The sequence below is a fragment of the Manihot esculenta genome, chromosome 6 (genome assembly GCF_001659605.2).
Source record: "Manihot esculenta cultivar AM560-2 chromosome 6, M.esculenta_v8, whole genome shotgun sequence".
In the NCBI taxonomy this organism is placed as follows: domain Eukaryota; kingdom Viridiplantae; phylum Streptophyta; class Magnoliopsida; order Malpighiales; family Euphorbiaceae; genus Manihot; species Manihot esculenta.
The window spans coordinates 17,857,594-17,871,956 of NC_035166.2; the positions used below are offsets into that span (position 1 = coordinate 17,857,594).

Genomic DNA, 14,363 nt, shown 5'->3' on the forward strand with positions numbered 1-14,363 from the left:
AGAAGAAGAAGAAGAAGAGAGATATGCACCCCCACACCTAAATCATGCATTGTCCTCAATGTATAAGAAACATAAAAGAACAAAGGAAACTGAGTACTCCCCTGGGGTGTAAGGTGCATGTTGCGATCCTCTTAGGCAGAATGAGTGACGAACAGATGTTCGTCTGGGAAGTCTTCCTTGACTGGACAAGGCACAGAGCTAGATGGGAGCCGGCTGAGGTGGTCAGCTATAAGATTTTCTTTCCCTTTGAACCTAGGCCTCTAAGACTAATTTGTAACAGCCCGGAAACTAGACCGCTACCGGCGCTAGGATCCAGATCGGCTTAAGGCCGCCGGGACCCGTAGCAAGCCTAACATACATCCTGTGAACCTGTTTAATCCCATACATGATCAACAACATCCATAAAAATTAAAACTTTTCTTTTCATTCATGAACCAAACTCAACCTGTGCATGCATTAACATAGACATTAACATTAACCCCACCATGGAGTCCTCATCAATACTCCAATGGGGTACTATAATCATGCATTAAGTTTGGTAAAACATAAACATCAATAAAAGATCATGCATTCATAAAGGGATTACACAGCTAGGGTCAAGCACACTTCTAAACCTCAATACCGTCATTACATTACATAACTCAACATTACATTACAACATCCATCATGTCCACTACTAGCTATTACAAAACCAAAACTTTACTCTATCCGACCTCTTGCTCTATCATGCACCTGCAAACCTGGGGGTTAAGGGAACGGGGTGAGCTAAAAAGCCCAGTGAGCAGAACCATAAAATATTTTAATTATTCATGCTTTCATGGAATGCATCATAACACAGACATTTCACATCAAGGACGGACTTGTCACCAATAACTCTCATTTCCATAAACAATCATGCATTTGCCCGAACGCGTGGCATGGGCAGCCCGGGACTTCATAACATGGTGCCAGGACGCGTGGCATGGGCAGCCCTGGACTTCATAGGTTACATGCTGAGAGCTAGTGGGTCATCCAACATCCATCCTTATCAACAGTAAAAATGCAATGCATCATATTCGTGATTACTAATACAACACAACCTACATAAACATGGCATTTATGATGCATGGATCATGCTAAACATTTTATTAAATTTAAAACATAGTTTCGTTCTACTCACCTCTGGCTGATGCTCTAAGGACTCTGAAGCAGCTAGCACTGCTGACCTCCTCGGTTCCTCGGGTCCGAACCTACACAGGTGGACTCAGATGAGGGACCAAACATACATAGACATAACCCTAAAACATCCCCCAAAAGCCCCCTAAAACACCTCAAAACAATCATAGAAAACATGCAAGAAATGGCTGGACAGGGCACTTTCGGCGGCAGGTTCGGCAGCCGAAAGTCCCTCCAGAGCCGAAAGTCAGGCAGGTTCGGCGGCACCTTCGGCGGTCGAAACTCCCAGATAGAGACGAAACTCATGCATGTTCGGCGGCACTTTCGGCGGCCGAAATTGCCCTTCAGAGACGAAAGTCCTCTTTCGGGGGCGGCTTCGGCAGCCGAAGGCTGCCTCCACAAGCGGGTTCGGCGGCCGAAAGTCCATTCGGCGGCCGAACCTGAGTTTCTCCAAAGTGGCAGAAACTCAACTCCAACATGCACAAACGCCTCCCAAACCTTTCAAACATGCATAAACCTGATCTACAACATGCATACTCAAGCAAACAAGCTCCTAGGGGCTTCAAACTATCTTAAACCCCAACTACAACACATCAAGCAACCACAAACATCATACATTGCTCAAAACTTAACATAACCTATAAAACCAACCAAAACCTAAACATGTATTTCTACCCCAAAGATCAACTTAAAACTTGTTTAAAACATGTAATGAGCTCAAGATCGACTCTTATCTCTTGAAGATCGAGAGGAAAATGACCCAAGCTCGGAGATGGGAGAGATCGAGTTTCTTGAACCTCCAAGCTCCAAAACTTGCTATATGCTCAAAAATCTTCAAAACAAAGTGAAAACTAGTGAAAATCGTGAAAGATCTGAAGGAAGGAACTCAAAAACGGCGAGGGATGGCGGAGAGCTCACCTTGGCCGACAATGGGGAGAAAAGCTCACCCATTTCAGCTAAGGGACCCCTTTATAGGTGGCTGGCCAGGCCACATTCGGGAGCCGAACGTGCCTCCGCATGCATGCCATGTTCGGCGGCCGAACTTAAGGTTCAGTGGCCGAACCTGGACTTCCCTCACTTATGCCTTCGGGGGCCTAAAGCACACCCAAAGTGCAAGCATGTTCGGCGGCCGAACCTGGGTCTTCCTCCAAGGCTATTTTCATTCAAAACTTAATTTCTTTCTTGCTTAACACCATAAAATACATTAAAATATTTTATGAAAACATGGTTTTACCCTTCTAGAGGTTTCCAACATCCGAGATTCCACCGGACGGTAGGAATTCCGATACCGGAGTCTAGCCGGGTATTACATTGGGCCCATGGCAATAGCCCATCACCCGAAAGCCCACATGCTATCTGCCTAAAACAAACCCAACTCGCCCAAACCTTAAAACCGGGCTCCACTTGGACCTCTCACCCAGTGATAAAGACCAGACCTGCTCATCACCTAAGAAGGTCAAGAGCTCAGCTCACGGTTTAAAAACAAAGCTCGCGGGTTCGACTAGTCCAGCTCGGACAAATTAGCTAAATAAAAAGCTCAAAGACGCAAGTAGATGGAAGCACGATAAAGACCAGACCGGCTCATCACCTAAGAAGGTCAAGAGCTCAGCTCACGGTTTAAAAACAGAGCTCGCGAGTACGGCTAGTTCAGCTCGGAAAGAGTAAACCAAAAGCAGTTAGTCCAGCTCGGAAAGAGTAAACCAAAAGCAGTTAGTCCAGCTCGGAAAGAGTAAACCAAAAGCGGTTAGTCCGGCTCGGAAAGAGTAAACCGAAAGCTCGGTCGGCTAAATAAACTCTAGTTCGGATCGGCTAGGAGGCGAGAAGGAAAAAAACGATACAGCGGATCCCTCAGCAAAACTACGAAACACGCGATCTAAATTCTTCGCTCATGATAAGGAAAGAACAGCTCGAGTATGAACGAAAAATAAAAATTTCATTAAAAGAAAAGCACATTACAGCATGTCACAGATACCTACACTACGGGATAAAGGGCTACCCTTAAAGGATTTACATGCCCGGATACATCATCATCTACGTTTACATCATTATCACCTACACCACTACCTTAGCTTTCGACTTCAGAAGAATTCTCGTAGTTCGGAAGATGAGCTTCGCAGGCCGGCTGAGCTCTGTCTCGTTATTATAGGGGAACTGAACAAGCCGATCCCCATAAGCATCACTCACTGTTCCGTCATAGGTAGGCATTCTGAAGAGCAATGGAACAAGTGAATGTTGCAAACCTACGCCCAAGTGTGATGCACGATACACTCGTGCACACCCAGGAAAACCAGTGAGGCATTCTGAAGAGCAATGGAACAAGTTAAACTTTCAATATCCTGAAACATATGTGGAAAGGCATCATCAGGAGGTGGGGCAGGCTTTGTTCCTGTCGACCTGAAGTCCTCGATTAATCTCAAAGTCCGAGAGAACCTGAGAGTTCGAACAATTAGAGCAGCTGAGACTGACTTGACACTGATGTACAGCCTTGAAGATTCGAAACCTCGAGAGCTCGGCATGGAAGCCCGAGCTGGAGCAAGGGAAGGGCAAACCATACCCCTTCCACACAACAAAGAAAACTAAACCCGCATCTTTCGGGAGATCGGTTGAACAAGAGGAAGGAAGATCGAAAAGAGAGATCTCACTGTTCCGTTAAGGATCCCAAGGATGAGAAGGAAATGTTAGTAATATATAGCCAGAGGCCGAGCTTTTAATGTGAAACAGGGCGACTTTATACCCTAGGCTAGCGGCATTAGAATCCTTAAAGGCTATTCACCAGAAAGGAAAGAAAACATACCGGGAAGATAAAAGCAGGAAAGTGAAGATAACAGTGTACACAAAGAGCAGAGGAAAGCTAAAAATAGAAAAAAAGACAGAGAAGATTTAAAGCTACAAGTCACGATAAGATGAAAGGGCAAGCCGAATACAAACAGGCGCGGTCATAATGATTCTAGGGGTTTACCCCCTCGACAGTTGGGGCAATAACTGCCGAGAAGGTAAAGGGGCAATTGATGACCTCTGGGCTCACCTCACCCCAGTCTAGGGCCAGACCCATGAAAATAGCCCATTACTTAGAAATCCTCAAGCCACTCACGCGAACTGGGTCCAGTCCGCTCAGCCTCACAATTGGGCTTCATCTGGCTTTCTCCACCAGGCCGACCTCGTCTTCACTGCACCTCGGGCCGATCCCATTTGGGCCCAGCTTTGTTCCTATCCTCCGGCCCAGCCCGGAACCCGAAGAAGGTTTCATCCATCTGCCCCATAGACCCGCCTACACGCGCACAGAGAGAATCAGAGGCCGTTATGCATGGGGCAGAGATCTGATTCCCTCGTACGTCCGTATCAGCGTGACAGGGACAGGTGGTCTAATGATACTCGTTTTGTTGGCACGTCACTAGCAGACAAAAGGAAACATATAAAAGGAGAAATACTCCTCTCTATATTTAAACTTTTTCTAAGTTTTACAGAGCCCATTGTAAAAATCCTATTTCTCTGGATCTCAGATCATCAATATTGATGATTATATTCTATTATATTTTAAATTTTTATAAATTAATAAAATAAAATGAGTATTATTTTATCACAATTTAAATTTTAATCGGTAAAAATTTTAAATACAATAGTAATAAGTATAATTATTTTTTATTCTTTTATAAATAAGTTATCGATAATATAATTAATTTATATTTAATTGTTATAATTTTTGTTAGTTTAAATATTAAATAAATTTTAATTTTAATTCATTTGTGTTAATGAATTGATATGAATTAATATAGAAATATAAGTAGATATTCACCAAAATGTTTTGTTTAGCTCGTCAAAAAAAATATTTTGTTTAAAGAATTTAAGTGTGAAGTTTCAAATTGGAAATGGAGAATTACCGGGCCTGAATGGGCGTGAATGAAAAAAAAATCAAATTGGAATCATGATCTATAAACCAGTTATTTTAGTTTGATTTATCCATTTAATTTATAACTAAATTGATTATTTGATTTATTTCAATTTAATTCAATTTAATTGTTTTCATATTTTTTATTTGAATTGAAATTAATTTTAATGAAATTTAATTTATAATTTATTTTATTTTGATTTTAAAATTAATTTAGTGTTTTGACTGAAGTTAAGTGATAAATTACCAAATTTTATTTTTTTTATAATATTTGACTATGCTAAATAGAGTTCATCTCTTCCAAAAATAAAAATGGGCCATAACGTCCTTTTTGGGCCAGTAGGAGTCCATTTTAAACGATGAGTAGTAGAACAAAGTACAAAACACCGTCTTAACATTTCTCTATGTTTTAGTGAGGAGTCTGAATCTGCAGATCTACCAAGAATCAGTCGGAAGGAAGCAATGGCAGCACCGGATCACCTATTCAGTCTCCGAAACAATTTCTACATAGGAGCTTATCAGGCTGCCATCAATAACAGCGACCTTCCCAATCTCTCCCCCGACGACGCCGTTGAGCGTGACTGCCTCGTATACCGCTCTTATATTGCCCTTGGCAGCTACCAGGTCCTTCGCTTTATTTGTATACTGTTTTTACCACTGATTCATTCATGCATTATTTTCACTTTTTTTTTTTTGGCTTTTAAAATGAACAACTAAATAAAATTTGAAAAATTTTGCAGCTGGTGATCAATGAAATCGACAATTCGGCTGCCACTCCGCTCCAGGCGGTAAAATTGTTGGCCTTGTATCTCTCCAGCCCTGCAAACAAGGTGTCCTCTCTATCTAAATATAAATTTTTTTGGAGAATTTGATTTATTAGTTGGATGATTCATTAAGATTATTGCTTATTTGTTGGTTGCAAGTGTGAGATCTGAGGTTGATTTGGTTCCTTGATCGGAAAAAATATTGCTCTTTGCTGTGGTTGACGGGTGACTTTTAGTTTAATCCCTGAAATTTGAAGCGGAGGCTACAAGTTTAAAGTGAAGCAAAAGCAAAGCTTTACTATCTCTGAAATTTTCCCTTTTTAAAAAAAAAAAAAGGTTTGGACTTTGTACTTGCTTAGTTATGCAGTATTTGGTGTTTGGTATGTGATATGAATTTCTTTAGTGTGTACAACTAGAGATTTGGGCTTTATTTACATGCTTTTATTATGAGCAGAAGTTTGCACCGGATTTCCATTTCAAATGTTGGATTTGTCATGTCCAGAAGTCCGTTATTCCAATAAAAATCCCATTTTCCCTGCCGAATGTTGTATACCTACATATTTGTATTTGTTTGCTTTTGTTTGTGTATGCACACACAGGCACTTGTGCAAATCTACTTGTTCACATTTGTGCTTTTTGATTGACAATGGAACAGAGACAAAGACTTAGACTCCAAGTTCCACTCATAAACTTTTTATTATTTTGGAACATCGAAAGATGTAAAGTCCAATGGATTGTTTTTGAACTGTCCAGGAATCCACTATTTCAAGCTTGAAAGAGTGGCTGGCTGATTCAGCCATTGGAAACAATGCCATTCTGAGGCTGATTGCTGGAACTATATTCATGCATGAAGAAGATTATAATGAGGCTCTAAAACACACGAATGCTGGAGGAACTATGGAATTGTAAGTTCAATTTGACATAGATATTATAGTTTAACATATATCCATCTCCATTCTTGGAATGCTTATCATGGTTATTGTTTATTCTTATAAGCACCAATGCTGAAACGTTTATATCTTGTAGGTTAAATGACTGGCATGTGTATGCGGTCTGTTAGCTAATTCTCGAAGATCAATGTATCTGATTGAAAATTAAAGATTTTAGGAATAACTTAAAGAGTTAGATGTCCATGACTTCATGTAAAGCATACCTAAGAGGGTTGGATTGGAGTTAGGAAGCTCTTATCCCCAAACTAAATATTTGGGTTCCAGCCAAGTGTGAAGGAATATATAAACTTCTCTAAAAAGATGAATGGTCCATGATGTGATCTGGAAGAAGAGCTGTCAATAAATATTATATGTATTTTATCAATTATTGGGCAAGGCCATGCATCAAGGCTTGATTAAATCTTAAAATCGCAGACAATTTGGAATTTGTAAATAATGGTCATTTGGGACACTCTCTCATGGTTTGTCATAGTCTCATTGTGTTTGTCAAGATAATATATTTGGCTTCTGTTGCAAAACTGTAAAAATCAAGATGTAGCTATATGTGGTAAACGATTAGAAAATTAAGAACCTGTTTTTTCTGTGGTGCTTTATTGAATTATATAGAGAAAATTCTGTGCAAATTGCTTTTTTTTTTTTACTTTCTTTTTTCCTTTATATTTTGATTTTCAATACTGAGACATGCCTGTTTGCTCTTATCCAGGCATGCATTGAATGTCCAAATATTCCTTAAGATGCACAGGTCAGATTATGCAGAGAAACAGCTGAGGTACATGCAGCAGATTGACGAGGACCACACATTAACTCAACTTGCAAATGCATGGTTGAATCTGGCAGTTGTATGTGGATTAATTTGTTATTATTATCTATGCCATAATTCATTGACAGTATTCTAATCATATATTATTTTGTGAATCAGGGTGGTTCAAAGATACAGGAAGCATATCTCATCTTCCAAGATTTCTCTGAGAAGTATCCAATGACGTGCTTGATCTTGAATGGGAAGGCAGTTTGTTGCATGCACATGGGCAACTTTGATGAAGCTGAGACATTGTTGCTTGAAGCACTAAACAAGGCAAGTTAGAATTAATGACTATCTCTCGTTTTCCCCTTCCATTGTTGAGGTTATAACTGGTAATCCTTTGTCTTGTTTCTTTACTCACCACTTCTACTTCTACAGAATGCACAGCTTTTCCTGAAATTTACTGGCATAGGGCAGTAATATATACATAATGCTACTTGTTGCATGCTTGCGTGGTTACTTTGAACAATGATGATATTTATTCTTTGCTGGATAAGCTTTGTTACAGCTATACTTCAAATTGGTTTTCTTGGACTGGTTTTGAATTCTCTGCAATTTATTCCTTCCCTATCTATCTCCAAAACTTTGGTTCAACATAAGGAGTATGAGGTTGACATCTGTTGACTCTTAAGATTTTTCTAGATCATATAAGTGATTATGGTTTTAATTTGTAATTGATACAGGATGCGAAGGATTCTGAGACTTTAGCCAATCTAGTAGTATGCAGTCTTCACCTTGGTAAACCCTCGACACGTTATCTCAGGTAAAATTTCTTTTCATGTACTTTAGTTTTTTCTAAAAAGTTCATCTATTTTGTAATAATTTTTTGTGAATATTTAAGATGATTTTTTTTTGTAAGCTAAATAAGCCTTCTCTAATGCTTGCGCAAAAACTTAAACTAAAAAAGTGATGGTAACTCCAGTCAGTCATTAAATATGCTTGTGTTTTTGTGGAAGCTAGAAAAGTTATTAGCATAGTTGTCAAACAATATTCAAATTGAGAATCAAAATCTTCATTTTGTGAATCAGGAATTCGATAATCAAATTAAATTGTAAGATTAGATAAAAAAATTTTAAAAATTAATTAAAAATAATGTGTTTTAAAAAATAAATGTAAAAGATATTATAAGCGCATATTTTAATAAATATAGAATTTTCATTTATCTAATTAAAAATATGTTCTATAATAGAATAATATACTTTTGTTATGTTATATAGTTTTACATTGTCAATTAGGAACACTTGAATTGTACACAATGGTTATCATTATATTATATGCTGAAACTCTCATTTAAATTTGATCAAATAACTAAATAATAAAAGAGACTATTAGGTTATATTAAAAGATCAAAATATATTAATATAAAAGGTGCTTGACAACTATAATTACAGAAGTAAATGAACTTAAAAAAGAAAAAGAAGAGAAAGGGGGAAAAGAATGGGTGAAGGAAGAAAATTAGTTGAAGGATGGTTTATATGCACTTGTCATAACAAAAATGAATGAAATCTTAAAGCAACAACCCTTTAGAAAATAATTCTAAATCCCTTTACTTGGTCGATTCATATTTTGATTTATCTTATTCACTTTCGATTCTTTCAACTTAGTCGCAATTTAGGTACAATTGCGAATTTCCTTGTAGATTCGACTGGCTAGGATATGGAATTAAATCGAAAATTGTAAGATTTAAGTATATTTAAGATTCAACTTGTAGATTCAAATAGATATGTGGGAAATAGATTGGAATCGAAAATCATAAGATTCTAATATAGTGGTTTTTACCTTTGCTGCTGACTGGCGATAACTTTTTGAATGTATGTGTTGAAATTCCTAGGATAATCATATTACTAAATATTCAATGATTATTTTGCAGTCAATTGAAACTTTCACATCCAGATCACATGCTTGTCAAACGTTCATCATCTGCAGAAGAGCATCTTGAAAGGGCATTGCAATCATTTGCTTGATGCGCAGTTGATTTTCATCTTTGTTATAGCCTGTCCTGTGCTTTTGGGTCGAGTAGCCTAGAAGGCGTGCACAATTCTCACGGAAAGTATCTCTTGACTTGGAGCTCAAAGCCGATTACCAATGCCAATTTTCCAAATCCCTTTTTTGATAAGGAACCATCTATATGTATCATTTGTTATAGTGATTTTGAAATTGAATAATTAAATGAAAAAAAATGAACTCCTATAAATAGATATTGGTTAACTAAAATTAAATTTTAATAATGACCATTTAATTGGAAAACTTCAAGATTTGAAATTCAATTTAGGTTACTAAAAGCAAAATTGTGATAAATAAATTTGATTTAACTTAATATTTAAATTGATATTTTTTTATTAACAAATAAAAATGTTCTAAAATTTAAATTCTTTATAATATTGTAAATTCTAAACTGCTAAAAAAATCAACTAAATGTTGTAATAAAGCTAAATAATACTAATAAAACTCTAATATACTATCACCTATACAGTATATGACACAAATTTACCCATTCTAGTTAGGGTTATATTGACAGTCATGATTTCACAATATACATTTTTATTATGTCGAAAATTAATTTGACAAAAGGTGATCATCTGAGATAAAAAAAGATGGCAGAGTTTTAGTGTGCGATTGAGTTTATCTTGGATGGTTTACACTTTTATTTTTTATTTCTTTTTTTCTTATTCTATAGTGACATATAAATGTCATGCTGTTACAATGCTACCTGCTATTATCATATATAGTTTGGATGGTTTACACTTTTATTTTTTATTTCTTTTTTTCTTATTCTATAGTGACATATAAATGTCATGCTGCTATAATGCTACCTGCTATTGTCATATAGAGCCGTACATATAGACATATTCTATTATCTTTTTTTTATCGTTAGACGATTATTTAATTTTTTACTGACACTCGTGCAGATAGAGTCATGCTGTAGTTGGATTTTTTTTTTTCACTGACTCGTTACGTCAGGTGAGCTGATCCCTCTTTGACGAGTTTGGGCTATTTAATTTCTCATCGGCTATCGTGCTGATAGGATCATATGATCCCTCTTTGACGAGTTTGGGCTATTTAATTTCTCATCGGCTATCGTGCTGATAGGATCATATTGTCTGACTCATTACGTCAGGTGAGCTGGTCCCTCTTTGACAAATTTGGACTATTTAATTTCTCATCGGCGCTTGTGTTGATAGAGTCTTGGTATAATTGGATTCTTTTTTCCACTGATTCATTATGTTAGGTGAGCTGAGTCCCTTTTTAATAAGTTTGGGCTCCTGCTTGATTGTGGTCTAGATTGCGCGCTAACGAATCAACTTGCATAGTAAATTTTAATAAGTTTTAAATTTGATTTTTCTAAAGAGTTCGACTACGGTCTGGTGTTAGTGGCCGGCAATCATAAAAAAGTTAGTAAATCATGCTAAAATTAAATTAAAGGAGAAAGGAGAGGGAAAGAGCGAAGTGCTGATGGGTTTCACTGTTTTTGGGTGACAAAACCTATCTATTTGAAAATTTGTTAATTTTTCATTATTCACATAATGCTCTTATCAATCAAGCTTCCTTTTTTTCTTTTTTTATCGAAATTACTCTGAACAAATTTAACTGAAAAGCCAATTAGCCATTGCACGGCTAAAAGGAATGTATTTTCTTGTAAATAGCTTGTTTATCGCTTTTGAAGTTTTTTTTTTTTATTTGTTTGAATGCTTTCGAGTTTTTTTATCTTTATTTTCTGTAAGATTTTATTTCTCCTTTTATTGTGTCATGATTTGATCAGAGGCTTGCAGTCAGTGACTTTTAGCACCAAAATATTATTAGCTTATTAAAATGGCTCCATAATTATTATGGACTAAAAATGCCATGACAAGATTCTACCTTTGATGGTAGTGGCCGACAGTGAATTGAAAGCTTTGGTTGTTTTTTTTAGGTGGTACACGTGGTAGGATGGGATGTTCAAGAGGTTTGGTATCTTTGGATTTGTTCAATTTTATCTTCTTTCAACTTCTAGCTGTGTTTGCCTTCATCGTTGATTGGTAGTTCTTCAGATTCCCGTGTGCCGATTGTTGTGATTTTCGATCACCGACAGTAGCAATTGGCATGTGTCAGTGCTGCTAGGAGTCGTGAATTTCGTTTGGGCTGAATTCATTCTCTGGGTTGAGTTTCTTCTCATCAGTAGTGGGTTTGGATTTTTTTTTTTGGGTTATTAATAAAAGTTTGAATAATAAAATATATAAGTTTTAAGCTATTAATTATGTAACGTAATAAATTTTAAATTTTGTACGAGCAAAATAATTAAATAAGCTTATATCGTGTTTGGGTTTATGAATTTGAAGGATTAGATTTTAATTTAAAAACATACTGATTGAAAATTATTAAAAATATAAATATAAATTTTAATTAAATTCAAGCCAATATGAACATTTAAAAATAAAAATTTTAGTAATAATGATCATTTTCTTATTTGAAATTCATATTCTATTTAATAAAAAATATTTTTTTTTTGAGTACTCACATTTATCTTAAATTTACAATATGAATTCTATTTGTTGACAATTAAGATATATCAAATTGTCATTTTCAAATTCAATATTTGGAATACAAAAAATCTTATTTAATTTAATTTGATTTTATCATATTAAATTTAAAATTTTTATTATAATATCAAATCAATTTAATAAAAAGATTAAGTAAATTTAATAAAAACGCAGTAAAAAAAATTAATATAGCTTCTAATTCTATTATAATACTAATAAAATTAATAATTATTTAATATATTCTATAGAAAATGTAAAATTTTAATAAGTAATTTATTTAAGATAATTTCGTAGTGCTTGTCATTGTATTTATTAATTTTGATGACTAATTTAATTAATGTTAAAATATATTAATTATAGGACTAAGAAAATATATATAATATATATACATAAAAAAATTTATGAGTTAATTTTAAAAAATATATTAGAATATTATAATATTCTAAAAAAATTATTAATTAATTATCTATTAATTTTACCAGTTAAGAGTTTGAAAAAAAAATCTGAAACAGTCTCAATTTTATTGATTATTCGCTTAATCAAAAAATAACAATATTAGCTTCTTAAAATCTTAAGGAAATTTAAATATATTTTTTAAAAATTAAAAAATTAATTAAAAATTTTAATATCTTATAAAGGTTAAATAATAATTTTATATATATATAAATACTTGTTTATTAAGTGTTTTTGGACGGGTTGAAAAAAATGTTTTTTAAAGTAAAATAAGATAAGGTAAATAGAGTATATATTTAGACCAGGAAAACAATAAGAGGAAGGAAAATTTAAATGGAAAATAAATATTTTCCTCTTATTTTGTTTGGGTTGAAGGAAATTCGGGAAGAAATGAAAATAAAAGTAAAAAATAATAAATTTTCTCCCTGATTTAAATAAAAAGTGGGTGAAAATTGAATGTAAATTATTTTTTTATCCTTATAAATATTTATTTTTATTACCAAATAAAAGATGAAATAGTTATTTTATTATTTAAAGAGCAATTTTCCCTTTTATTTTCCTTCCCCACATCCAAAAATTAGGAAGAAAAAAGTACTTTTCACTTTTTTTTTTTTTCCTTCCTAGTATTTCATTCTTTATTTTCTTTATTTTCCTAAAAAGCTATTCAAACAAGGGGCTTTAAAATCTTTACAACTTAGACTTACCAATTCGGTGAATTGTAAAAGTGAGAATTTTAGAGATTTGAAACATTAAAAAACTATAGCTTCCCAAATATTTTTTTTCACAAATAAAATAAATAATTTTGTGAAGAATAATTACTTTATAAATGGTAAATTATATTGTTTAACAAAAAAATTATATAATTTTTTTTGGATAATTTTAATTAAATTGAAAAGTTTAGTTATACAATAGAAAAAAGATGTGGCTGCTCAATCAATAAAGGAATTCTATAAATTATTTTTTAAAATATTCTAAATTATTACTTACAAATATTATAAATAATTTAATTATTATAAAATATTTTAGTCAAAATATAATTTTTGTTCCACTTTTACTTTTTATTAAACTACCTTTAATTTGTAAATAAGTGCTGATCAATTTTAGCTTCGATTAATGCCAATTTTAACACTATAGTCTCACTCAAAAATAGTTTGCTTTAACTAAATTTTATTAGTAAGTGACTTTATAAACTGATTTGATTTTGATGAATTTGAAAATTTTAGTCAAATTTTAAAAAAAATTAGCTAAGAAATTACGTAAATAGTTAAAATATATAATTTAACTTTATTAATATAGATCTCACATGATAAAAAATTAATTTATTTAAGTAAACAATCCCATTATATATTAAATTGTAACTAAATTTTTTAATTTAGCTAAAAGTATAGTTTACCCGTTAATTATTACTAGTAGATTATAATTTGTTCTTTAATATTTAATAAAAAATATATTTTTAAATTTTGTAATTCAAATTTTATATTAATAAAATAATTTCTTAAGTTAAATTTTATATTTTTAATTAAAATTAATTGCTATATTTTTGCACATTAATTCTTAAACATTGTAATTCTTATATTTATAAATTAATTTTTCTATTTATTAAATTTTAATATTTTATATATAAAAATAATAAAATAAAAATTAAATAAAAGATCCTTGAAAATGAAAAAGATTAAAGAGAAATATTTTTTCACTTGAATTTAAATGTATATTATGTTTAAATTTTAATTTTATTTTATTTTATTAATTTATTATTAAATACATATTAAATTTAATAAAATTGTGAGTCATTTATAAAAAAATATAAGTATTTATTCATAAATAATTATAATATTT

The 14,363-nt window shown here is 33.2% G+C and overlaps 1 protein-coding gene across 1 annotated transcript; it reads left to right on the forward strand.

Annotated features, from left to right (window-relative positions):
• Positions 1-5,420: 5,420 nt before the first annotated feature.
• On the forward strand, positions 5,421-9,751 carry LOC110616626 (coatomer subunit epsilon-1). The gene is made up of 7 exons (XM_021759058.2): positions 5,421-5,665; positions 5,782-5,871; positions 6,559-6,710; positions 7,459-7,594; positions 7,675-7,830; positions 8,241-8,320; positions 9,428-9,751. The coding sequence occupies exons 1-7, from the start codon at positions 5,504-5,506 to the stop codon at positions 9,519-9,521; spliced, it is 870 nt and encodes a 289-aa protein (XP_021614750.1). The 5' UTR covers positions 5,421-5,503; the 3' UTR covers positions 9,522-9,751.
• The last annotated feature ends 4,612 nt before the right edge of the window (positions 9,752-14,363 follow it).